This window comes from Carcharhinus amblyrhynchos, chromosome 19, assembly GCF_965287045.1.
Source record: "Carcharhinus amblyrhynchos chromosome 19, sCarAmb.v2.hapA, whole genome shotgun sequence".
Lineage (NCBI taxonomy): Eukaryota > Metazoa > Chordata > Chondrichthyes > Carcharhiniformes > Carcharhinidae > Carcharhinus > Carcharhinus amblyrhynchos.
Window position 1 is genome coordinate 43,116,828 of NC_137342.1, and position 27,797 is coordinate 43,144,624.

General features: G+C 40.4%; 1 protein-coding gene across 3 annotated transcripts in view; it reads left to right on the forward strand.

Annotated features, from left to right (window-relative positions):
• The window catches only part of usp6nl (USP6 N-terminal like), a 200,450-nt gene that overhangs the window by 105,593 nt on the left and 67,060 nt on the right, over positions 1-27,797 (forward strand). For all 3 annotated transcript variants that reach the window (XM_080207677.1, XM_080207678.1, XM_080207679.1), the window contains exons 7-8: positions 15,406-15,513; positions 20,561-20,670. In XM_080207677.1, coding sequence (XP_080063803.1) covers positions 15,406-15,513; positions 20,561-20,670 — 218 coding nt within the window. The remainder of the gene's footprint in view (positions 1-15,405; positions 15,514-20,560; positions 20,671-27,797) is intronic.

Consider the following 27,797-nt stretch of genomic DNA (forward strand, 5'->3'; position numbering starts at 1 on the left):
AAAGACCTTGGGAGAGGAGCTGAAGGAATCTTACAAGATGGAAATGCCAAGCTAGGTCACAACTCAGCTTGATTGAGATGATCAGTTTTGAGCAATGGTACTGTTTATCTTAGGTTTCTAATGGTGACTGGCCCATCACTGCAAGATGTGTGGTCCGAGAGAGAACCCTTGCTCAAACGGAATAAGAGGTTTTATGCTCTTTGGAGAGGAGAACAAAACAAGATCCCTATGCATGTTTGTACAAGAAGCCATATAAAAAAACTTAATCCATTTGCTTCCTTTTTTTCCCATTAATAAAGCTGTACATTTTTATGATTCACTATATTACCTCAATTATGAGACACTTTCCTTCCTGTTATTGTTGCGTTATTTTTGTAGTGAGTGCATGGAGTAGGAAGCTACACCAATAAATGACTAGTTTGAATACGTGTGCTCCAGTCTGTATCATGAATTCTACTCCAATGTGTGTTTTTTTTAAGCTTGTGTACTTGGCTTTTAATGCACATTTAGTGCGATTTATTTAAGGAAGAAAATTCACCTTCAGAATAACGTTGATTTTATGATAATCAGTCATGATCTCATTGAATGGCAGAACAGATTCAATGGGCCGAATGGCCTATTTCTGCTCCTATGTCATATGGTTTTATAATGGAGACAGAAAGGTTGAGTTTGAGTTTTGGTTAGGAAGTTGGATGAGTGGGGCTAGGAGTGTGTAGTTTGTCAGTGACAGTGAAAACAGTTATGAAAGCAAGAGTACAATACTTGTTCAGAAACCATTTATTACGCCCACTAAAATAAAAATTAGGAAGTGAAGTTAGTTTCCCAAGATTTTAATGAGAATGGAGCTGAGGGAGCAGGAGACCATTCTTATCGAAAAGATCTGTATCTCTATGAACTTGGAGAGCATAATGGAGAGATGGAAGAGTAACTAGAAATTAACTGGTGTTCCGGATAGGCTCGGGACAGCATTGGGGTGATACTTGGCCTTGTGGGCAAGGGGAAAAATGGCAGAGGCCATTGAATGACTGATCTGTCTATTTGCCATGAAGGTGATTATGGCCTCCCTGCATGCTGGTAGAGATGAGAGAGGGGTTAAAGGAGATAGTAAAGAAAAGGCTAAAGCTAGGATAGTGGGCAGTTCTGAGACATGGTCAACTCTGATTTGTTTATGGATAGACATGCTCAGGTTTGTGAGTTCAGATTTCAGGAAGTGAAGATGTCAGGGAAATAATCAGGAGATGGTGAGAGTTTTGTTGAGGAACAAAATATCAAAATGGAGGTGAAGGAGTTGATCAGACTAGACTCCAGAGGAGTAAGGAGGTAGATGTCACGTGTGAATTGTTGGTGGAAGTGGAGATGGCAATGCAAAAATTATAGCCTGGCAGGAAGTCTGTAATAACAGTTAGCTTTTATTAGCCAAAATTTGTTCAAGACTCTCACTAAAATTGTTCACACAGAGGGCCTGGATGGCAATGTCCTTGTGCAGAATGTTCTGGAGGGAACATAGGAAATAGGAGCTTTGCCATTTAATGCAACTAAGGCCAATATTGGGCTTAAACTCTATTCTCCTGCCCTCTTCCCATATCCTTAAATTCCCTACGAGACCAAAACTCTGTCTGTCCCATTCTTAAATGTGTTAAATGATGGAGCATCCACAACGTTCTGTGGTAGGTTTACAACCTTTTGAAGTAATTTCTTCACCTCAGTTCTAAATGATTGGCCTGTCATCCTGAAACTTTGCTCTCTTTTGATTTGATTTATTATTGTCACATGTATTAGTATACAATGAAAAGTATTGTTTCTTGTATGCTGCACAGAGGAAGCGTACCATGCGTAGTGAAGGAAAAGAGTGCAAAATCTAATGTTACAGTCACAGCTGGGGTGTAGAGAAATATCAGCTTAATGTGAAGTAGGTTCATTCAAAAGCCTGATGGCAGCTGAGTTGGCTGGTACGTGTCCTCAGACTTTTGTATATTTTCCCAGACGAAAGAAGGTAGAAGAGAAAATGGGGTGCGTGAGGTTCTTGATTATGCTAGCTGCTTTTCCGAGGCATCAGGAAGTGTAGACAGTCAATGGATGGAAGGCTGGTTTGCGTGATGGACTGGGCTTCATTCAGGATCCTTGTAGACTTGGACAGAGCAGCAGCCATACCAAACTGTGATACAACCGGAAAGAATGGTGCGACTGTAAAAGTTGGCGAGAATCGTAACGGACATGCTAAATTTCCTTAGTCCTCCTGAGAAAGTAGAGGCATTGATGGGTTTTCTCAACTATAGTCTCCGCATGGGGAGACAAGGATAGGTTGTTGGTGATCTGGACACCTAGAAACTTGACTCCCTAGCCATCAGGAGCAATCTCTCAGCATCAACTTCATCAGACCTGCTCAGAATTTTGTAGGCTTCAGATGAGATCATCTTCATTGGGCCAAGGGACCAAGTATCAAGTAAGATGTTAGTTGATGCTTAAACAATGCTGAGGTGAACTAAATTAAAAATAGTTGGCGAGACTAGATAGACCCAAAGATCGTGACGGATGGCAAAGTCACCAGGAGTGGAGAATGAGGCTATTGGGTTCAGGTTGTGATTTGTTCCAAGGTGAGTCCATCAGAAAAAAACTGAATGATGCTGTAAGGGCTTCTTCAACAGTGATTAATATTTGGGGGAGTGCCACGAGAAAAGGTAAGTAGAAGGGAGTTTGTAAGGTAACATATTTAGGTAAAGGGAAAAGAAGGATTAGAGGTTGCATGAGAGGTCTAAGTACTGCAGCTGTGCCACAGAATCAAGTGTACGTTGTGGAATGCAGTACATCACTTAAGAAATTGCAGTTGTCTACAGACTAAAACTAAAAGGAACTGATGAAAATGTATAGTTTAAAGTTTATTTATTATTGACACAAATAGGCTTGCATTAACACTGCAATGAAGCTACTGTGAAAATCCCCTGGTTGCCACACTTCAGCGCCTGTTCGAGTACACCGAGGGAGAATTTAGCATGGCCAATGCACCTAACCAGCATGTCTTTCAGACTGTGGGAGGAAACCGGAGCACCTGGAGGAAACCCACACAGACACGGGGAGAACATGCAGATTCTGCACAGTGACCCAAGCCAGGAATCAAACTCTGTCCCTGGCACTGTGAGGCAGCAGTGCTAACCACTGAGCCACTGTGCTATCCATTAGGAAAAAGATCTGAATGCAAATCAGAGTTGCCTCCAATTAACCAGTTAAGGAGCAACATTTGTCTGTATCTCTCAGGACTTCACCTTTTTTTTAAATGCTTAGTGGAAAAAGGTTTTGCTTTGGAAGGAAGAGTTGATCATGTTTTATATAAAATTCCCTCTTCAGTGACAATGCGAAGTTCTGTTTCAGTGATAATGTGAACTTCTTAACAGCACTGTTGGGGAAGTTTTGCTAAGTAATCCAAGTAATTTCAGGAAATATTTGGGGTAGTTCAGCTAAGGGAAAGGTGGAGACTAATAGATTTTTATTCTGAATGTAAACCTTTGTATTTAAGGTACTGCTTATGAACTTGATCGTTTTTAGCTATTGTCCATTCCCCAGAGAAATCATTCTGCCAGTGACAGTTGAATATAAATTTCCAGTTTGACAATTAAAGATTTATATTATCCTTGATGATATGATAAACACTGCAGGCATTGACCCCTCTAAAGCTATGCTGCATTGTGTCACTGTCCCTTCTTGTTATATTACGTGCAGATGAAAGAGGACATGAAATATTATGTACAAATAATTAATTTATATCATGGAAGTAATTTTCGTGAAGATCAGTTTTAAAATTGATGAGACAATAATAAGGAATGTGGTCTGTATTTGGATAGACATTTTATATTTAACAAAACATCCTCAAGTTCATGATTAGTATGGATTTTCATTAAAGTTCAGTTTGCTAAGAGCAGACAAATTTAATAAACTTGAGTTGCTCACAATACTGGGAAACAAATTGAGTACAGAATTTATAACCAGGCAGAAAATGCCTTTAGCTGAATTGACAAAATAATCTGGTTTGCAGTAAATCTTATTTGCCATTGACAGTAGTTGCACACTGTACACAACGTAACAGCTTCTTTACATGTGTATTATCTTTTGCTGACCTGATGAGTGGAGGTTTTGGCAGTTGTGTGAAAATTTTAGGGTGGGCAGGACTGGTTGGCGGAAGGGAGACCTTGGAGAATCACTCAATAGTTTTTGAACTTATAAATATTCGTGATTCCTGATGGGAATAGTTTGTTTGTGAACTTCAATTGTATAATTTGCATAAATATAGTACCACAGAATCATAGAAACCCTACAGTGCGGAAGGAGGCCATTCAGTCCATCGAGTCTGCACCGAACACAGTCCCACCCAGACCCTATCCTACATATCCCTACGTATTTACCCGCTAATCCTTCTAACCTACATTTCTCAGAGTTTAAGGGACAATTTTTAGCATGGCCAATCAACCTAACCCACCACCAACGCAGTGGCAGTCGTGTACCATCTACAAGATGCACTGTAGCAACTCACCAAGACTCCTTAGATAACACCTTCCGACCTGCAAGTTCCACTACCTGGAAGATCAAGGGCAGCAGACACATGGAAACAACACCGTTTGTAAGTTCCCCTCTTAAGCCACGCTAACAACTATATAACCGTTCTTTCACTGTCACTGGGTCAAAATTCTGCCATTACCTTGCAAACAGTATATTCTGCAAGAAATTCTGTCTTTTGGGTCTTGGAGGAAATTGGCCCAAGATAAAATACATGGTAGTATGAAGTTGAGATGACTAGCCATTCAGACCAGAAACATAGAATCATTAAAACTGGGAGCAAGAGTTGGCCATTGAGCCCTTTGAGTTTGCTCCACCATTAAACATGATCATGGTTGATCCTGTCTCTCAATGCCATATTCACGCTTTCCCCTGTATCCCTTGATGCTACTTAAAATCTTGAAAATGATCTATCCCTTTCTTGAATACATTGTGATGTCATCCAAAGCCTTCTGTGGTAGAGAATTCCACAGGTTCACTATCCTTCGAGAGAAGAAATCTTTCCTCATCTCGGTCCTGAATGGTCTTCCCTGTATCTTGAGGCTCTGAATTCAGCAACTAGACATGTTATTTTGATCTGACTGGATCCATGTTGTCTTTTTGCTGCCTTTTCGAACCTCTCTAGCTCACTTTGCTGTTCTTGAATTGTGATTGTCTAAGGGAGAAATTTGAATAGTTTGTTTTTCATTCATGGGATGTGGGAATCACTGGTTCGGTCAGTATTTATTTGCCATCCTGAATTGCCCATGGGATGGGAGTGGTTAGACACCTTGAAATACTGCAGTCCATGTGTTGCAGGAGCACCCATGATACTGTTGCAAGGTAGTGGCAGGATTTTGACCCCAGTGACAATGAAAGAATGGTTATATAGTTGTCAGAGGGGAACATGCAAATGGTGTTGTTCCCACGTGTCTGCTGTCCTTGACCTTCCAGGTAGTGGAACTTGCAGATTGGAAGGTGTTATCTAAGGAGCCTTGGCGAGTTGCTATGGTGCATCTTGTAGATGGTACACACTGCTGCCATTGCGTCGGTGGTGGAGGAAGTGGGTAAGGTGTCAAAGAAGCAGACTGCTTTACCTGGATGGTATCAGTGTTTCCAAGTATTGGAACGATGCTCTTGCAGGCGAGTGGAGAGTGTTCCATTGTGCTTTTGATATGTGACTTATAGATGGCAGATAGGCTTTGGGGTGTCAGGAGGTGAGCTACACTCTACAGAATTCCCAATCTCTGCCTTATTGTTTCAACCACTGTGTTTATATGGCTGATTGAGTTCAATTCTAGTCAATGGTAACTCTTGGGTGGTTGTTAGTGAGGGATTCAGCAATTGTAAAGCATTGAATGTCAAGGGAAGATGGTTAGATTCTCTCTTGTTGGAGATGGTCAGTGTCTGACGCTAGTGTGACGCAAATGTTATTTGCCATTTAGCCTAAGCCTGAGTATATTCAGGTGTTACTACTTACAGATATGATCTACTTCAGTAAGTGAGGAGTTGAAGTGATGCTGAACATTGTTGATTGCACAATGAACATTCTCACTCCTAACCTTATGACGGAGCAAAGGTTATTGATGAAGCAGCTGAAGATGTTTGGGCCAGGGACACATCCCTGAGCAACTTGTGCAATAATATCATGGAGCTGAGATGATTCACCTCCAACAACCACAAACATCTTCCTTGCTGCTAGGTATGACTCCAACCTGTGGAGATTCTCCCCTTGATTCCCATTTACTTCAACTTTGCTAGTGCTCCTTGATTCCAGCTTGAGTCATATGCTGCCTTCGTGTCAAAGGCAGTCAGTCGTGGCGCACTTCAAGTTCAGCTTCTTTGTGCATGTTTGAAGCAAGGCAGTAATGAAGCCAGGAACTGAGTGGCTGTGGCAGAACCCAAAGTGATTGTCAATGAGCAGTCAGTTTCAGCATACGTGGAAAATAAATAAAATATACTATTTTGCTGCTGAGCCTTTATGGAATCTAAAATCAAATTGCATTGTACAACTTAGGTCAGATTTAATTTTCATTGAATATTAAATATGAAGCAAGGTTGTTGGGTTCAATGCTATACATTTTTAAAAACCTAGCAGTAGGTAAGATTTCCAAAGCCATGAAATTTGAAACTTTTGGGATTATGTTGCAAAATTTGTGTAGCTTCCATTAAATTTTCACAATTAAAAAATAACTTTGTTACTGCTTTCATAGACCTACTTACTGCAGCAAAAACCTAAAAGGTGGGAAGAGTAACAAGTTTCATATACATTTAAATTTTATAAAATACCCAGGCTTATTTTTGGCAAAAACCATTTGCTAGCTTTGCTCTCTTTGTATTCCTGGTAGTAGAGAGGTTTTTTTGTTTAACTGTTTATCATTTTCTGTAATGGACATTTTACTCTATATCATAAAATTAATAAATTTCAAGAACTTAAGTTTCAGTAGGCTCTTGCGTCTACCCAGAATGCAAAATCTGTCAGAAATTGATGGCACTATTATGGTAAATGGGAATAGTATAATCTTCCCAGGATCTGTAAAACTCTGATCAGGAAACCAGGAATTCTGGACAACGAACGAACTCAAACACCTCTTCAATTTAAGCAAGTGTTTTATCATTTGAATCACATCATTTATGCACACAATTATATTTGGAATGTTAAGGAAATATTTTCACAGGTATAACAGCGTACAGCTCACTCATTCAGTGTACCAGCGCTAGCCAAATATTTCATTAAAATTCAAATCATTACAAAAGATTAAATGAATTGTGAATTATTTGTCGGTACGTTATTTGTTCAAAATGATTGCATTTCCAGTTTTCACTTCACTGGTAAATAACTCCTGAACGTTATGACTCTTTGGGAACACTTAAAAAAAGTCCCTGAAGCCAATTAGTAAGATATGTTGCTGCAACATGGGTGGGACTGGTAACTTCCTGCAGAGTTTGTAATGACTGAAAACAACAAACTTTGAGCATTTCGCTTGAGTTTAAAGCTGTCAACAGCTATGTCACTTTTAATTTTACTTTTTAAAGGTTGTTAACTGCTTTGTTATTTTAAAATGCTTTACTACAACGTAGCATTAGCATGCAACTTCTTAAGCAATGCAATGAAGCAGGAGTAAAAATATAACTACAATTGAAGGGACAAAGCAACAAAGGTAACAAAAACAGGCATGATGTCCCATGTGTGTTTTAATACCAAACTGCATAACTTGTACGTTTGTGGAATATTATGTACAAGATGTTCCTTTCAGGATGCTGAGCCATGGAAATCACCCATCAGCAACCAGAGTATAAAAACATGGACTCTGCAAGTAGTCAGCTTCTCAAAAGGGAAATCAGCAACATTAGCTGTTAGGAAGTGAGAAGATTACAACTAAATGAAGTTGATGAAATTATCTGAACCAGAAACAGCAGGTAGATGAGTTGGATTCTGGTTTTGTCTGAGTGATGGGCAGCAGAAGATTAATCAAATAACCTTTTTCAAAATGCAGGGGCTCTCAACAGATCCCCAAGAGGCGAGGTTCGTTACAATGTCTGCTGTTTGAAAAAATATTCACTATAAATTTTCACTGTGGTTAAACTAGCATACAAACCCTAACACTGCAAAGGCATCTGATGTAGAAGTAAAAGGATGCAAATGCTGGAAATTTGAGATGTAAACAAAGTTCACAGGTCAGGCAATATTTATGGAGAGAGAAATAGTTTGTGTTTCTTGTCAAAAACTTTGATTCAGAACAGGAAAATGTTAGGAAACTAATAGGTGGGGTGTCATTTGATCTAAGCATGGGAGCGGCTGCATTTTCGTAAACTCTGGCGCTATTCATCTTTTACTCAGCTACTCACTATCTTAGTTACCTGATTTCCCTTCCTCCCGAGTAATAAAAGAAATAAATTGCATTCATAATTGCAATGTAGAGACATTGGAAGATGGTGGTAAAGATAGTTATGGCCAAGACATTGGAAATGTTAAAGTTACAGAGGACATCGGAAGAGTCACGGATGTAAGTAGGAAGAGACAGGACAAAAGGAAGAAAGTAGTTAAGATAGGAAGAGATAAAAGGCTTTGGATCTCACGCAATTGTTCCAAAGTTCTGTAATGCATCTCAAAAATCATGGTTCCACAATCTTGATTAACTAAAATTGAAGATAGCTTAGAATAAAACTGAGAAACACTTTTTTTCAACTAATTCAAATTCTGACATTTTAATCTTTGTTAATACGTTATCAGATAGGATCTTAGTCATTTGCATATATCTAAAGAAATTACTGCTATTAGGTACACTGGATTGTTCCAGCAAAACAAGAACCAAACCACTGTCTCTGAGAAGCAAGGGAAAATACCACAGTTGTGTAGTAACAGTGCCAGAATGCCCAATGTTGTTCTTTGCTTCGCCCTAGTATGTATTTACTTCAAGTGCTGAATAGAACATTATTTTACACCCAATGTCTTTAAACAGCCACTCACCAAATACATGTTTTTTTTTTCAGATTTTAGTTATATTTATGCTGCAGCCTGTATTCAACTGTTTCTTTAGCAGACCTTGGAGTGGTATTATTTGTTTGCAAGATTTTGACTGTTCTGCCATCTTTGGTATTGTCTCCCCTGATTAGTTCTCAGAGTGCTGAGATGGTCCGAGATTATAATTGATTATTCACTTAAAATAGATTCATCTGGTGTTAAAATGCAAGAACCAATTGCTCTTCAAGAGTCTTGTAATTAGTTTCCCGAGGGTTATGATGCCTTACTCTTGTTGGTTAACAAAATCAATGGATTACTCCATGAAAATTGCAGTGTGTAATGATCAAAGTATATGCTAATGTAAATAAATCATATAAACATTTTACATTTATTATTGCCTGCAGAAAACAGTCAACTTATTCTACTGTCATATGGTTTCTGGATATTCTTTTGGGTGAAACATTCAATTTCTTACAACGGGAGGTGAAGGAATAACTAATTACTAGTCCAAGTGCCAACATGATATCATGCGACCTCCTGTTCTCTGTACTGAAAATAACTTTTCAATTTTACATGACTGCTGAAAGGAAAAACACAAATTGAACAACACTGCTGTAATATCTCAAAATGCAGGAACACAGCAATTCTTTGAGAAGATTATGGGCGCAGTGGACAATGGGGAACCTGTGGATGTGGTGTATCTGGATTTCTAGAAGGCATTTGACAAAGTGCCGCAGAAAAGGCTGCTGCATAAGATAAAGGTGCATGATGTTACAAGTAATATATTAGCATGGGTAGAGGATTGGTTAACTAACAAAGCAAAGAATGAGGATAAATGGGTGTTTTTCTGATTGATAATCAGTGATTAGTGGTGTGCCTCAGGGGTCAGTGTTGGACCGCAATTGTTTACGATTTACATAGATGATTTGGAGTTGGGGACCAAGCGTAGTGTGTCAAAATTCGCAGATGATACTAAGATGACTGGCAGAGAAGTGTATAGAGGACGCTGAAAGTCTGCAAAGGGGCATAGATAGTCTAAGTGAGTGGGCAAGGGTCTGACAGATGGACTACAATGTGGTGAATGTGAGGTTATCCATTTTGGTAGGAGTAACAGCAAAATGGACCATTAATAAAAAATTGCAGCATGCTGCTGTGCAGAAGGACCTGGGTGTCCTTGTGCATGAATTGAAAGGAATTGGTTTGCAGGTGCAGCAGGTAATTAAGGAGGCAAATGGAATTTTGTCCTTCATTGCTAGAAGGATGGAATTTAAAAACAGCGAGGTTATGTTGCAGCTGTATAAGGTGCTGGTGAGGCTACACCTGGAGTACTGTGTGCAGTTTTGGTCTCCTTACTTGAGAAAGAATGTACTGCCACTTAATGGTGTGCAAAGGAGATTCACTAGTTGATTCCGGAGTTGAGAGCGTTGGCTTATGAGGAGAAACTACGTGTAATCCTTGGAATTCAGAAGAATGAGGGGAGATCTTATAGAAACATGTAAGATTACAATGGGAATAGATACGGTAGAAGCAGTGAACTTGCTTTCACTGGCAACTGAAACTAGAACTAGGAGGCAAGGCCTCAAAGTAAGGGGGAGCAGATTTAAGACTGAGTTGAGGAGCAACTTCTTAACACAAACGATTGTGAATCTGTGGAATTCTCTGCCCAGTGAAGCAGTTGAGGCTACCTCATTGAATGTTTTTAAGGCAAGGATAGATAAATTTTTGAACACTAGAAGAATTAAGGGTTATGGTGAGTGGGCGGGTAAGTGAAGCTGAGTCCATGAAAAGATCAGCCATGATCTTACTGAATGGCGGACCAGGCTCGAGGGGCGAGATGGTCTACTCCTGCTCCTTGTTCTTATGTTATTGGGTCAATCCAAAAGTGTTAATTTGCCTGCATGAGCAATTGATATTAGTAGCATACCATATCCCAAAACTTGTGTCAGAAGTACTAACTGTAGCTGTTGGAAAGACTTTAAAATATATACAAGTAGGTTCTATGTATGGAAGGATTTGGTAGGTTTTGCCTCTTCACTCGTCTGCTGAAGAAGGCAGTGCTGAGCAAAAGAGGATCCAGGAAGTACAAACTGCAGCCTCATGGGTTACCATAAGCTCGAGGCATAGGAAATAAATAAATCGGTTAGAGAAAATAGCTCATACTGATCAAAGCTGCTGCAGTGCATTAATATGGTTCATAGTGCAGACATTAACCTTTAATGAGCATTGAATATTTTACAGTACTGCACCTTCATCCTCTGAACAGTATTACTGACATTTCCCAAGCTCTTGTTTGTAGTTTGCTTACTCACTGGCTCTCTTGAAGAAACAAGATCTTCATCTTGAATTGCATTTGATGCAGTCAGATTTCTACTGCTTCTTCAGAAAAGCTGATGTCCCTATTGCTTTCAAGGCTAGGCAGCCTCCCTGTAGCCATCAAGTTTTTAAAGAAGTGACTTACTCTAAGATCTGCAGATAGACACATTCCTGGCTACTCCATTGTCACTGATTCCAAGGCAGAAGTCCTGGACTCTGTACGTACTGCATATTGTAATTAACTAACTAGAAACACAGCTTCACCAATGCTCAAGTCAGCTTGAGGAAATTTTTAGCCACGTTTAAACATAGAAAATAGAAACATAGAAAAAAGGAACAGAGTAGGCCATTTGGCCTTTCAAGCCTGCTCCACCATTCATTTTGATCATAGTTGATCATCGGTTCAACATCTTGAACACTCCTCACCCCTCCCCATATCCCTTGATCCCTTTAGCCCAAGAGCTATATCTAATTTCTTTCTGAACTCACATAATGAACATTATAGTATAAAAATTATCTTGAGAATTGTATATAATTTGCAAACTTGTGAGATTTCACTTGTTCTGACTTGTTCAGTTAAATTTATACGTAAGGAATAGGAGGACTCTCAAAATCCGATGGACCTATGAGCTACCATGCTCTTATCTGGCATGGGTTCCATTGACAGCCACCATTTACTGTTCACCATGTTTGCCTTTCTACCTTCATAGAAACCCTACAGCACAGAAAGAGGCCATTTGGCCCATCGAGTCTGCACCAACCACAATCCCACCCAGGCCCTACCCCCAAATCCCTACATATTTACCCACTAATCCCTCTAACCTCTGCATCTCAGGACAGTAAGGGCAATTTTAGCATGGCCAACTGACCTAACCCGCACATCTTTTGGACTGTGGGAGGAAACAGGAGCACCCAGAGGAAACCCACGCAGACACGAGGAGAATGTGTGTGTGGAGTTTGCACAATGACCCAAGCTGGGAATCGAACCCAGATCCCTGGAGCTGTAAAGCAGCAGTGCTAACCACTGTGCTACCGTGCCACCCATTTTTTAAAAATGTTTACTCGTTTAGCTAATCCCATTAAATTAGAAATCATAGAAACCTTGGGACTCATTATCTTATCATTGTCAAGAATTTTCAGAAAATCCTATTGACTGATATTTCTTCTACTCAACAGATCTTTAATAATATTAATAGGTTGCTTTAAGCAGGACCTTACTTTCCTTCATCCATATTCATCCATACCAAAACTCTTTCAAAAATTATACTTTTCAGGTGTTTCCTCACCAGATTTCTCATGGTAATTTCCAAGACACTCGCTACAATTGATGTATATTTCCCAGCTTGTTCTCAATCCTTTTAAATCTAAAATACAAAAATGTTATTAACCACAACCTATCCTAGTTACTATCTTCAACTTAACTACAAATTGTTCTCACCAAATACTATAGCTTTTTTTTAACGTGGGTTTAACCGTCTCATAACAAAATACGTATCCTTTGTTTGCAAATTTCTCGCCCCTAACCTGGAAATTAGACAGATTTTCTTTATCTTTGGATGGAAATAGATGTAAAATATTTCTTCAATGTTTATTTGTCCTGATTTTAGCCTGTTTCTTGAATTTGGAAGTACTTTCCTGTACCCTTTGTTTATTGCTGATTCTACCACATTATACCAGGTAGCAGCTTCTGACAAAGATAGGAATATAAAATTAATTTTAGTTATCTCATCTTTTTTCCCCTAGTAATAAATCAGTTCAGTAACTGAGATAAAATGAAAAGGATACAGATCTGAAAACTTCAATATAAAATAACCAACCTTGATGCTAAAATGAAACAATAGATTTCGGAAGATTCATATGGAGGTACAATTGGAAAATAAGCAATAGCTCAACTTAATTTCTGAAACATAAGGCAACTATAATTATGACTACAGTGACTTGATGAAAAAAGATCAGTTTTGAAATCAGTACAGTAACTACAATAGCGATCTTGAAAATTAATATGAAATTTATAAGTTCTTCTTCAAAAAAAAGTAATTTGAAGCCATAACGTTTTTCAACTAATATTCTTAGATTTTTTTAACCATTGACAATCATTGGACATAAAATTTAGCTCATGGTATTTGGGGTAATGTATTCGCGTGGACAGAGAACTGGTTAGCGTACACAAAGCAGAGAGTGGGAATAAACGGGTGCTTCTCAGTGGCAGACAATGACAAGTGGGGTACTGCAGGATTCAGTGCTGGGACCCCAGCTATTCACAATATACCTTAATGATTTGGGCGAAGGAAATTAATGCAATATTTCCAAATTTGCAGATAACACTCAGCTGGGTGGCAGTTTGTGCTGTGAGGAGGATGCTAAGAGATTGCAGACTTGGACAGGCTAACTGAATGGGCAAATACTTGGCAAATGCAATATAATGTGGATAAATGTGAGGTTATCCATTTTGGTGGTAGAAACAGGAAGGAAGATTTATTGTCTGAATTGTGGCAATTTAGGAAAAGGGGAAATGCAACGTTACCTAGGTGTCATGGTGGAATAGTTGCTGAAAGATGGCATGCAGGTACAGTAGGCAGTGAGGAAAACTAATGGCATGTTGGCCTTCATAGCAAGAGGATTTGAGTATAAGAGCAAAGATGCCTTGCTGCAGTTGTACAGAGCCCTGGTGAGGCCACACCTGGAGTATTGTGTGCAGTTTTCATCTCCTAGTCTGAGGAAGGACATCTTTGCTATTTAGGGAGTCCAGTGAAGGTTCACCAGATTGATTCCTGTAATAGCAGGACTGACATAAATAAAGACGCTGGATCGACTGGGCTTGTACTCATTGGAATCGAGAAGAATGAGACGGGATTTCAAAAACATATAAAATCTTGATGGGACTGGACAGACTAGATGAGGGAAGAATGTTCCTAATATTGGGGAAGTCCAGAACTAGGGGTCACAGCCTAAAAATAAGGGCTAAGCTATTCAGGATTGAGATGAGGAAGAACGTCTTCACTCAGAGTTGTGAATCTTTGGAATTCTCCACCACAAAAAGCTGTTGGCCAGTTTGTTCGATATGTTCAAGAGGGAGGAGGATGTGGTCCATGTGGCTGAAGTGATCAGAGGGTATGAGGAGAGAGTGGGATACTGAAAATCTATAACCAACATAATCATATTGAATGGTGGTGCAGACTCAAAACGGTTGAATTGCCTACTCCTGCACCTCTTTTCCCTGTTTTCTATACGCGTAAGAATAGTTCAGTACAGTGCTACAGCAAAAAGATGCAATATTATGATTTCTTAGGAGAGTACAGTGGTTAGCATTGCTGCTTCACAGTGCCAGGATCGGTTCAATTCCAGGCTTATGTCACTGTCTGTGTGGAGTCTTCATGTTGTTCCTGTGTTTGCTTGGGTTTCCTCTGGATACTCTGGTTTCCTCCCAAGTCTGAAAGATGTATTGGTTAGGTGCATTGGCCATGCTAAATTCTCCCTCACTGTGTCTGAACAGGTGCCAGAGTGTGGTGAGGTGATTTTCACAGTAACTTCATTGCAGTGTTAATATGAGCTTACTTGTGACACTTCTAAATAAACGTTTAAACTTGAAGTCCTGCTTTCAAAAGCTACAATGGAAACATTAGGCAGATATCAAGTCTGCAAGTCATTTATTTTAATTAAAAAGGTACAGTGCTGTATTGAAACAAGGTCTGGGCAAGTTATGATTTAAATTGTGTCAGATACCTATAGCAATGCTCACCTTGATATGATGGTCTTTGGGTAACAGAAACCACAGCATTTTTTACAGAAGAATGATGGATATTAGTTTTAAGTGTTGGTATGGCATAGTATATTCAAGCTCCCATGGACTTCATCCCAGTTAAATTGCAGATCACTCAATGCAGAGGGTTAATTTGAATTTTGTATCTGGGAGAGACCGTGCCAAGGCTAGACTCTCTTCCCTCCAGCAGAATGAACATTGAAGAGCTATTCATCCAAAATTGTACTTGCAGTCATCTTTTCAGGTGATTATGAATGTTGAGCACTTAAGCATTATGTTGTAAGCTTTGAGTAACTGTGTAATATAGCTGACAAAAATATTTCTCTTTAACTTTGATCCAAAGGTTGTACGGAGAATTTATAAGGGAATTCCACTGCAGCTGAGAGGAGAGGTCTGGTCTCTGCTTCTGGAAATACAAAAAATAAAATTGGAGAAAAAAGACTTGTATGATGTAAGTTTTTTTAAACAATTTCTAAAGCTGCTAACTCAACGAGAGCCATGCTTACATGATTTTTTAGTTTACCTACATTGCTAAAGGCATTGGAAGGAGTATGGTCGATGTACCATGTATCCACAGATAAGCCTGTTGATAACCAGTCATGATAAATTTAAAATAATACATTGCAATTTTGACAATGATTTATGATTTCTTTCAATCAAGATGAAGCATTATTTTTTGAAAAACAGATATCATGCTAAAGTAGACTTGTTTTCATTTAAACAGTTGACATATTTACATCGTAAAATAATGCATCAGCAGATTCATTGCAAGTTCCTGCAAAATATTCTGTTTAAATTCATCATTGCTTCTGATTGTCAGCTACATTGAGCTATCTTTCATGATGTTTTTATTCAAGTTGGAGAGTAGATTCTGAGTACAATTTGTTTCCCTAGCACTGTTTTCCTAATTTTAAGTACTTTTTGTGCAGGGTACAATTGGTTGGATTTGTAAGATTTTCCATATGAATTACCTTGATCGGGGGGTGAATGCGTTCCTGGAGATTTAAGGATAATGTATCAAATGTCTGCCCTCTCCAGCAGCAGCAACACCCCCCCAATTTGAAAATAGACAATTCTTTTGGACCATACTGTGACGTTGAAAAAATACGCTTGAAAAGATATGTACTTGCTCCTCTTAACTGGGTCAAAGGAGATGCTGAAGGACCATCCTGCCCTCTGAGCCTTTTCTCTTTTTACTACCTGTGGGAAGCACTTACCCTTCCTTGATGCTTGCTTCTGGCAAGCCTGGATGAATTTAGAAACTAGCTGGAACGAAGTGTTTGAATCTTTGTTAATTATTTCTTCCATAAACTAAAACTTTGCAGTGAGTTATTTTATATTGCTAGAATTAAAACCACATTGTAAGTTTTCAGTAGTTATTTTACTTTAAATGTAATACAGATATAAAGGATCCTTGGTTAAACTTTAGTTGATTTTGAAGAATTGTGAAATATTATCATCAGCTTTGACTCCTAAACTTGGACGAAAATGACAGTTCAAAATGATTGAATCATTTTCAGTATTCACTAAATGGTGATGGTGCTAATTGAATGAGGTTGAGGTGGGCGGCACAGTGGTTAGCATTGCTGCCTCACAGCGCCAGGGTCCTGGGTTCAGTTACAGCCTGGGTAACTATCCATATGAAGTTTGCATGTTCTCCCTGTGTCTGAGTGGGTTTCCACTCTAATTTCCTCCCACGCCCCAAAGGTGTGCAGGTTCAGTGGATTGGCCATGCTACATTGTCACTTTAAAATCCCAAGATGCGTAAGTTAATGGGGTAAATATTTGGAATTATGGGATTGGGCAGTGCGTAGGCTTGGGGAAGGTAAGATGCCCTATTGGAGAGTCGAATGGCCTCCTTCTGCAATGTAGGGATTCTATGACTCCATGATTATCAAAAGTACTGACTCCATTGTCAACAATGTGTCAAACGGTCAATTGTTCTGAAATTTTATTATCTCAGTTTTTATTTTTGACGTTTATCACCAGACTTGAGGTAGGAAAGGTATTCACTTCCGTGCACCTATTTAATACTATGTACTGGACGTGAAGAGAATTCACATCTCTGTTCTATTGAGTGCTGAGCAAGCATCCTTGTATTGTCATATCAGTTTTCATGTTTTTCATTTGTCATAAGAACATAAGAAATAGGAGCAGGAGTAGGCCATCTGGCCCTTCGAGCCTGCCCCGCCATTCAATAAGATCATGGCTGATCTGTCGTGGCTCAGTTCCACTTTCCGGCCCTCTCCCCATAACCCTTAATCCCCTCTCTTATCAAAAACCCATCGACCTGCTTCTTGAAAATATTTAGCGAGGCAGCCTCCACCACTTCAATGGGTAGAGAATTCCAGAGATTCACCACCCTTTGAGTGAAGAAGTTCCTCCTCAACTCCGTTCTAAAACGCCCCCCCTTTATCTTGAGGCTGTGCCCCCTAGTCCTAGTGTCTTTTTTGAGCGGGAAGAGTCTCTCCACCTCTATCCTATCCATCCCATTCATCATCTTATACGTCTCAATGAGATCTCCCCTCATTCTTCTAAACTCCAACGAGTACAAGCCTAGTTTATTCAGCCTCTCCTCATAGCTCAACCCCCTCAACTCCGGTATCAGCCTAGTAAACCTCCTCTGCACTCCCTCCAAGGCCAAAATATCCTTGCGCAGGTGCGGCGCCCAAAACTGCACACAGTACTCCAGCTGCGGCCTCACCAATGCCCTATACAGCTGCAGCAAGACCTCCCTACTTTTATATTCAATCCCCTTCGCTATGAAGGCCAGCATCCCATTTGCCTTCCTGACCACCTGCTGCACCTGCAAGCTGGGTTTTTGCGACTCATGCACAAGGACCCTAAGGTCCCTCTGCACCGTCGCCTGCTGCAGCTTTTCGCCCCGTAAGTAATAGTCCTTCCTACCATTCTTCCTACCAAAGTGGACCACCTCACACTTGCCAACATTAAATTCCATTTGCCATTTCCTGGCCCATTCGCCCAGCCTATCTAGATCCTTCTGCAGACTCTCCACACCCTCCACAATTGAAGGTATTGAATAATTGAAGGTATTCAATACCTCCACAATTTGCCGTTCCCCCAATCTTGGTGTCATCAGCAAATTTCGACACCCTACACTCGGTTCCCTCCTCCAGATCATCTATATAAATGGTAAAAAGCTGAGGCCCCAGCACCGACCCCTGGGGCACTCCACTAGTCACCATCCGCCAATCCGAATAGCACCCGTTGACCCCCACTCTCTGCCTCCTATTTGACAACCAATCCTCTATCCACGCTAACACCCTACCCCCAACTCCAAGTCCCCTGACCTTCTGCAATAACCTCTTATGAGGTACTTTGTCAAACGCCTTCTGAAAATCCAGAAAGACCACATCCACCGGCTCTCCTCTATCGACCGCCCTAGACACATCCTCATAGAACTCCAGTAAATTTGTCAGACACGACTTCCCTTTAATGAAACCGTGCTGCGTCTGCTCTATCAAGCAATTCCCTTCAAGATGCCTCGCAATTTCCTCCTTAATGACGGATTCTAACATTTTACCTACCACAGACGTTAAACTAACCGGCCTATAATTCCCTGCCTTTTGCCTGGCAGCCTTCTTAAACAACGGCGTAACATTAGCCGTTTTCCAATCCTCCGGCACTTCCCCGGAATCCAGCGACGTCTGGAAAATAACCACCAATGCATCCACTATAACCTCTGCCATTTCTTTCAGAACCCTCGGATGCATTCCATCCGGTCCTGGGGACTTGTCCACAATCAGCCCTTCCAGTCTGTCGAGCATCGCCTCTCTAGTAACAGTAATGTCATTAAGACCCTCCAGTCCTACCACCTTTCCATCGCTAACACCTGGCAAATTATTCACGTCCTCCTCCGTGAAGACAGAAACAAAAAAGTTATTCAATACCTTAGCCATATCCCCATCCCCTACCACTAGGTCCCCTTTCTCATCCTCTAAAGGACCAACGTTCACCCTAGCCAGCCTCTTCCTTTTTATATATTTATAAAAACTCTTGCTATCCTTTTTTATATTAAGCGCTAGCCCAGCTTCATAGTTTCTCCTACCCTTCTTTATCAGCTTCTTTGTCAATCTTTGTTGACATTTAAACCTCTCCCAATGCTCTTCTCGCCCACTACTCTTAGCTACTCTAAATTCCTCCGCTTTTAATTTAACACTTTCCTTCACCTCCTTCGTTATCCACGACTTATTACCTCTCCTCCTACAGTCCTTTTTGACCATCGGAATAAATTTCTGCTGAGCACTAAGAAAGATCTCCTTAAAGATCCTCCACTGCTCCTCAGCAGACCCTCCCTCCAACGCACTCCCCCAGTCCACATTCGCCAATTCTTCTCTCGTCCTACTGTACTCCCCTCTATTCAAACAAAGGACGCGTGTCCGGGAACCCACTTTCTCCTCCTCCATCTGCACCAGAAACTCCACCATACAATGATCAGTCTCTCCAAGAGGATCCTTCACCGCAAGGTCCCTAATTCTACCTGCCTCATTACATAGCACCCCTACTGTAGATACATTTTTGTAGCTTAGCTGTAATTAGTCAAAGTTTCAAATCCCTACCGTGACAATGTAAAATAACAGGCCATGTTGAAATGCTGCCTTGAGTCTAATTTTCACCTGGTGATTTTGTACATTTTTTCCTGCAATTCAGCTTAATGAAATGCTTAGAATTTGGTGTTGTACAGTGTTTGTTGCAGTGCCATCAGGTTGCAAGGTTGAGGTACTACGCTGGTAACAAACCCTGTGCAAGTTTTTTTTTGTGGGCCACAAATCTGACCTGGAGAAGAAGCATTTTTGACTCATATCCCTAAAGGATATTGAAATAATATGTTTGATTGTGAGGTAATCTAATCCTTGAGAGCTAAATCAATCAACAGTCAAATGAACAGCATGGTGTGGTATGAGGCAATACAGACTATGAATACCTAGCTTTGGTCCCTGACCCATTTAGCTCATTTCAATCAGGGGTGTATTTTTAAAGCTTCTGTGTAGGGTCTAATGTTCTTCTTTACCTTTTTACCTGGTGTTTCTAATAACCTGTGTTGATGTGCCCTATTTTGTGGATGTTGAATGTAAACCAATTTTGGTTGCTGTTTTCTACTTCCTTTTCCATCCTCTTTCCTTTTCCATCCTCCTTTGAGCAGGCAATTTTCCAGCAGCTGAAGGTTCTCAGATGAAAAACGTGAAGGACTACTGATGTCCATGGGATTGTAATCAAGGATGAATGACTGTTTGTATAAAAATTGTGGAAAAAAACACTAAAAATTAATTTAATTCTTCACATCTTTCTATAAAATGTGAATGCATTTAAGATGATATAGGTGAGGATTTTATAAATTAAATACAATGTTTTGGAGACACTGGCAAAATGTGAATTTGAATCATTTGTATCAAAGTAGGTTTTGTTTTTTAGCATGATATTTTGAATAGATAATATTGCTGACAACTCCCAAATGTCTTACCACCTTTCCACTTTAGAAACTTAAAAGCAGAGCACGGGCAATATCTCCAGACATCAGGCAGATTGACCTCGATGTGAACCGTACCTACAGGGACCATATCATGTTCAGGGAAAGATACGGAGTCAAGTAAGGAAATTTTTTGCTTGCCTCTTTATTGTTCCTAAATTCTAATTGCATTAGCTTGTGCATTCAGTAATAATCCCTTTTCTAAGTTGTATTTCACCTAGAGAGTTTTCTGACAGCACGTACCTATTTCCTTCCATACATCCATCAAGCAGCTGCCAAAAGGTGCATAAGGTCACTTATAGTGAATGTCTAATTATCCTCCTCCTCCCTGTGTGAAACTGACTTGACAGTTACGCAATACCAAACAAACATGAATCTAACTTGCTGTAATAACAAAAACAGAAAAGACTGGAAAAACTCATCAGGTATGAAACTCGTCTGTCGAGAGAATAGAGCCAACAATTTGAATAAAGTTAACCTTTTGGTAGAGCTGATGAAGGGTCATCCTGAGTCAAAAAAGACTAGCTGTGATGAAGGGTTATCCTGACTCAAAATATTAGCTCTGTTCTCTCTCCACACGCTGTCAGAACTGCTGAGTTTTTCCAGCATTTTCTGTTTTTGTTTCAGATTCCAACTTCTGCAATATTTTGCCTTTTTATTGCTGCTCAATAATGTTGCATCTTGAAATTCGAAAGAGCTTCCTAGTGTGGCATTTTGATTGATTAAAAATCAAACTGTTTCATTGAATGATTGTTAACTTCAACATCCTATTTTGCTTATTCCTTTCATGCTTGATTTTGTGTACTTCTGAAATATTCTTGTTTGTCGAGTGATTACTCATGACCTGGTGGGGTGTGATGAGAGAGGGGACCTGTCTTTGAAAGGAGGGTGAATTAATATTAACACTTGCACTCAGGAACCCTGCAGTGTGCTTGCTGTGTTTAATTTCGATCCACCTCCTTGTTGGCTTATTTCCTTCAAGTTTGTAATAATATTGGCAACACCCAGTATCTAAATAATTCTTCAGAATTAACAAAAGATGTGTAATCAGTGTGAATGATGACTGTCTCTTTAAATATCATGAATATACATCTCAGTTGAAAGTTGCACCTATGAGAATTAATATTCAGACAATTGGAATTACAGTCTGACTATCTTAACATATCTTTTCTCTGGTATTTTATTGCTTGTAATAATATACAAAATATATTTCAGCACTTTGTCTCCCGCACTACAATTGAATACTTACAGCACTGCAATTAAATACTTATTTTTTCGAGTGAAAAATATTCTTCAATTTTCTGATAAGGTTAGAGTCATAGAGAATTTACAACATGGAAACGGTCCAACTTGTCCACGCAGCACTTTTTTTAACCACCAAGCACATCCTAATTGCCCGTGTTTGACCATATCCGTCTCTACCTGTTTTATCCATGTAACTGTCTAAATGCTTGTTAAAAGATAAAATTGTACTTACCTCTACTACTGCTGCTGGCAGCTTGTTTCAAATACTCGCCACCCTCTGTGCGAGAAAATTACCCCTCTGGACCCTCCTCTCTCCCGTCTTGCCTTAAACCTATGCCCTCTAGTTTTAGACTCCCCTACCTTTGGGAAAAGATGTTGGCTATCTAACTGATCCATACCCCTCATTATTTTCCAGACCCCTATAAGATCACCTTAAGTCTCCTATGCTCGAGGAAGAAGAGTCCCAATCTATCCAGCGTCACCTTACAACTCTCAAAAGATTGCTGCAAAAGATTAGGGTGCACGGAGTTGGGGGTATGGTGTTAGCGTGGATAGAGGATTGGTTGCCTAATAGGAAGCAGAGAGTTCCATTCCATTTGCTATTCTGGTTGGCAGTTGGTGACTAGTGGAGCGCCACAGGGATCAGTGCTGGGGCTTCAACTGTTTGCCATTTACACAGATGATCTGGAGGAGGGGGCTGAGTGTAGGGTAACGAAATTTGCTGATGACACAAAGATGAGTGGAAAAGCAAATTGCGTGGAAGGCATGGAAAGTCTGCAGAGAGATCTGGATAGGCTGAGCGAGTGGGCGAGGACCTGGCAGGTGGAGTATAATGTTAGCAAATGTGAGGTTATCCACTTTGGTAGAAATAATAGTAGGAGGGATTATTATTTCAAGGGCGAAAAGCTGCAGCATGCTACGGTGCAGTGGGACCCGGGGGTCCCTGTGCACAAATCGCAAAAACCCAGTCTGCAGGTGCAGCAGGTAATCAAGAAGGCGAATGGAATGTTGGCCTTTATAGTGAGGGTGATAGAATATAAAAGCAAGGAGGTCTTGCTGCACCTGTACAGGGCACTGCTAAGGCCGCAATTGGAGTACTGTGTGCAGTTTTGATCGCCGCATTTGCGAAAGGATACATTGGCCTTGGAGGGAGTGCAGAGAAGGTTCACTAGGCTGATACCAGAGATGAGGGGGTTAGCCTATGAGTAGAGATTGAATAGACTGGATCTGTACTCGTTGGAGTTGAGAAGGCTGAGGGGGGATCTTATAGAGACATATAAGATAATGAAGGGGCTAGATAGGGTAGAGGTAGAGAGATTCTTCCTGCTTAGAAAGGATAGCAGAACTAGAGTGCACAGCCTCAAGATAAAGGGGGGGAAGGTTAGATTTGAGTTGAGGAGGAACTTCTTCACTCAAAGGGTGGTAAGTCTCTTGAATTCTCTGCGCATTGAAGTGGTGGAGGTTACCTCACTGAATATACTTAGGTCACGGGTAGATAGGTTTCTGATAGACAAGGGAATTAAGAGTTATGGGGAGAGAGCGGGAAAGTGGAACTGATCCACTTCAGATCAGCCATGACCTTGTTGAATGGTGGAGCAGGCTCGAAGGGCTAGATGGCCTACTCCTGCTCCTATTTCTTATGTTCTAACTCAAACCATCAAGCCCCAGTAACATCATAGTAAATCTTTTCTGTACTCTTTTTAGTTTACGAATGTCCTTTCTAAAATAGGGTGACCAGAACTGAACAATGTTCCAAGTATGGCCGTACCAATGTCTTGTACAACTTCAACAAGACGTCCCAACTCCTGTATGCAATGTTCTGACCAATGAAGCCAAGCATGCTAAATGTCGCCTTCACCACTGTGTCCCTGTAACTCCACTTTCAAAGAGCTATGAACCTGTTCTCGTAGATCTTTGTTCTATAATTCTCCCCAACTTCCTACCATTAACTGAATAAGTCCTGCCCTGGTGCGATCTACCAAAATGCATCACCTCGCATTAACTAAATTAAACTCCATCTGCCATTCACCAGCCCACTGGCCCAATTGATCAAGATCTAGGTTGATGACACCTTTGTTTCATTTATTCCTGGTACTGAGAAGGGTGACAATAAGTTCAATACCATAGGGAATTGACTTTTTTTATATAGAAATACACAAGTATGAAAGTTGAAGGTAAAAACCTATTAAATTTCTGATTCTCATTGGTTATAGCCTTGGTGTTTCTTATCTACCGATTTGTATCCAAATCATGGCAGACAAGATGGCGTCAGGCATTGCTTTAACAATGCAACTGAATTCAAGAGAAAAAATATAAATTGATCTCCAACATGTTTTGTTTTTATCTCAAGTATATCCCTGCCATTTTGTGCTGTAATTGCCAGATTAATATGAGTTAGTCACAGTCAAATATCAAGTCTACCAGTAACAATGTGACACTCATGGTTGTGTCTTTCGTCATGTATAAAAATTGAGCTATTCAATGCTTAAGTTTCATGTGCAGTGCCCTGTTAGAAACTTGTGTGGTGTGCTGTTGTGATATAATTAGCCTGTCAATCATCTCCCGCTGTCCTGAGGAGCAGTTTTTGAAAATAACATGGGCAACTAGTTGAGCAAGTTCTGTCTGACCTCAGCATTTCATTATCTTCTGTGGCCTCTGTGTTGACTGTGCTATCACTTATGGAGTGCACAGTCCCAAATCCGACATCATGGAGCACTTTCCTTTGTAGTAGTTTCAGAATTTTCTTGATGTGAACTGACATTCCAAAGGAAATTGAGCTTATACAAGAGTTTGCAGCAAGATGCAATGGAATGCAGATAACCATTTCCTAACCATGATGAAAATTGTCCACTTGGACCATATTTCAAGACAAAGCCATTTATCATCCACTCGTTACAGCTGATGCACGACAGTGCTTTGGAATTACTGAAATATCTATTTTCAAAGCTACAATATACTGGTTCAGCATTGTGAATGCCAGGTTTCAAACTGAGGCCATGAAGTATTTTATACATGATCAATAATTAAAGTAGGTTGACAAGAATGCCAGAAGCTTGTATACACTACTTAACAAATCACTAGATTCTATAATGGGACGACAGGAAAGCTGATATCTGAAAAGATGAGATCAAATGGGCTTTCGTTATGTGACAGGATGGCTCAGTTGGCAATGCTGTACGCTCCCATTCACGCTGTACCCTCCCATTCACATGATCGTGTGTTGAATTCCACAGTAGAATTTCAGTATGTGACCTTGAGTGTGTGATATTTCAGCGCAATACTGATGTGGCATTGCATTATTAGAAGTATTAGCTTTTAGATAATATGTATAAGCAAGGCATTGTGTGTCTATTTCAGTTGTTTAGTTGGCTCAAAAGATCCTATGGCATCCTTTGGCTGATAGGATTAAGGAGAATCCTAAGGCGTTCTATAGGCATGTTAAGAACAGAAGGTTGGTTAGGGCAAGATTAGGGTCAGTTACAGACAGCAGAGGGAAGTTGTGTGTGGAACCGGAAGAGATTGGTGAGGCATTGAACCAATATTTCTCTTCGGTGCTCATGCAGGGGGACATGAATGTAGCTGAGGAGAACACTGGGTTGCAGGGGTGTAAACTAGACAGTATTGCAGTTGATAAGGGGGATGTGCTGGATATTCTTGAGGGTTTGAAAATAGATAAGTCCCCTGGTCCGGATGGGATTTACCCTAGGATTCTTTGGGAGGCAAGAGAGGTGATTGCAGAGCCTCTGGCTCTGATCTTCAGGTCGTCGTTGGTCTCAGGTATAGTACCGGAAGATTGGAGGATAGCGAATGTTGTCCCGTTGTTTAAGAAGGGGAACAGAGACTTCCCCGGGAATTATAGACCGGTGAGTCTTACTTCTGTTGTGGGCAAGGTTTTAGAAAAAATTATTAGGGATAGGATTTATAGTTATTTGGAGAGTAATGAATTGATTGGAGATAGTCAGCATGGTTTTGTGGAGGGTAGGTCATGCCTTACTAACCTTATTGAGTTTTTTGAGAAAGTGACCAAAGAGGTGGATGGGGAAAGGCAGTTGACGTGGTATACATGGATTTTAGTAAGGCGTTTGATAAGGTTCACCATGGTAGGCTTCTGCAGAAAATGCGGATGTATGAGATTGAGGGTAATCTAGGAAATTGGATCAGGAATTGGCTAGCAGATAGGAGACAGAGGGTGGTGGTTGATGGTAAATATTCGTCATGGAGTTGAGTTACGAGTGGTGTGCCTCAGGGATCTGTTTTGGGGCCACTGCTGTTTGTAATTTTTATTAATGATCTGGATGAGGGCATAGTTGGGTGGATTAGTAAATTTGCTGATGACACCAAAGTCGGAGGTGTGGTAGATTGTGAGGAAGGGTGTCGTAGTTTGCAGGGTGACTTAGACAGGTTGCAGAGCTGGGCCGAGAGGTGGCGGATGGAGTTTAATGTGGAGAAGTGTGAGGTAATTCACTTTGGTAGGAATAACAGATGTGTCGAGTGTAGGGCTAACGGGAGGACTCTGAATAGTGTGGATGAACAGAGGGATCTAGGTGTATGTGTACATAGATCCCTGAAAGTAGGGAATCAAGTAGATAAGGTTGTTAAGAAGGCATACGGTGTCTTGGCGTTTATTGGTAGGGGGATTGAATTTAGGAGTCGCAGCGTCATGATGCAACTGTACACAACTCTGGTGCGGCCGCACTTGGAGTACTGTGTGCAGTTCTGGTCCCCACATTACAGGAAGGATGTGGAGGCTTTGGAGAGGGTGCAGAGGAGGTTTACCAGGATGTTGCCTGGTATGGAGGGGAGGTCCTATCAGGAGAGACTGAGGGATTTGGGGTTGTTTTCGCTAGAAAGAAGGCGGCTGAGAGGGGATCTTATTGAAACATATAAGATGATTAGAGGTTTAGATAGGGTGGATAGTGATAGCCTTTTTCCTCGGATGGAGAAAGCTAGCACGAGGGGGCATGGCTTTAAATTAAGGGGGGGTAGTTATAGGACGGATGTCAGGAGTAGGTTCTTTACCCAGAGGGTGGTGAGGGATTGGAATGCCCTGCCTGCTGCGGTTGTAAATGCGCCTAGTTTGGGGGCGTTTAAGAGATCCGTGGATAGGTTTATGGATGAAAAGGGATTGGTTTAGGTTAGAGGGTCATTGTTTTTTAACTGGTCGGCGCAACATCGTGGGCCGAAGGGCCTGTTCTGCGCTGTAATGTTCTATGTTCTATTATTTAAAGCAGAAGAATTTTTAATAGTATCAACCAACACCTTAAAGTCGGGTCAACTGATTATTGCTTGCGGGATCTCACTGGAATAGCAATTATCTTGGATCTGCAGTGCTATTATTATGATTTAGAATTTCAAGCAACCTCATTTTAAGCAAGAGGTCGATGAAAGTCCTTTTTAGTGTCCATTTCTGCTGGAGATTTTGGAATTACAGCTATGGCAAAACACGTTTTACTTATTTGTTACAGTTGCCTTTTACTTTATATATTACAACCATATATTAATGATTGTAGAACTGCGAAGCATTTTAAAAATGAACACTTCCCACAATCTTGTTTCATATTGAAAGCATTTTAAATGTTCAGTGAAAAATCAAAATCCACTAGTTGTCGGCCATCTTCAGGTAAGTTTTTTTTTCTGACATGGGGCAGAACTAACATGGAAAGTTGGATAGAATGGCCTATTTCTCTACTATAAATACTTTGTAAGGACTTCTCTATAAACACGAGATGGCTTTATATCACTGCTAGGCCTACAGAGAAACCAGATGTTACTTTATATCTTTGTAATGTGTTGTTCAGAGTTAGTAAGGATTGCAAGTCCAGTATAGGAAGGGGACAGAAATTGGAGAGCATGTAAGCAATATAATCATAGTATAGTATGGAAAATATAAGAACACTTTGAGAGTCATTGAACTGCACATGGACATGACAAAGACCAGCGTAATATATTGGCGAAAAGCAGATTTTGAGGGGCTTGGAAAAATGGACTGCAATTCTGGCAAA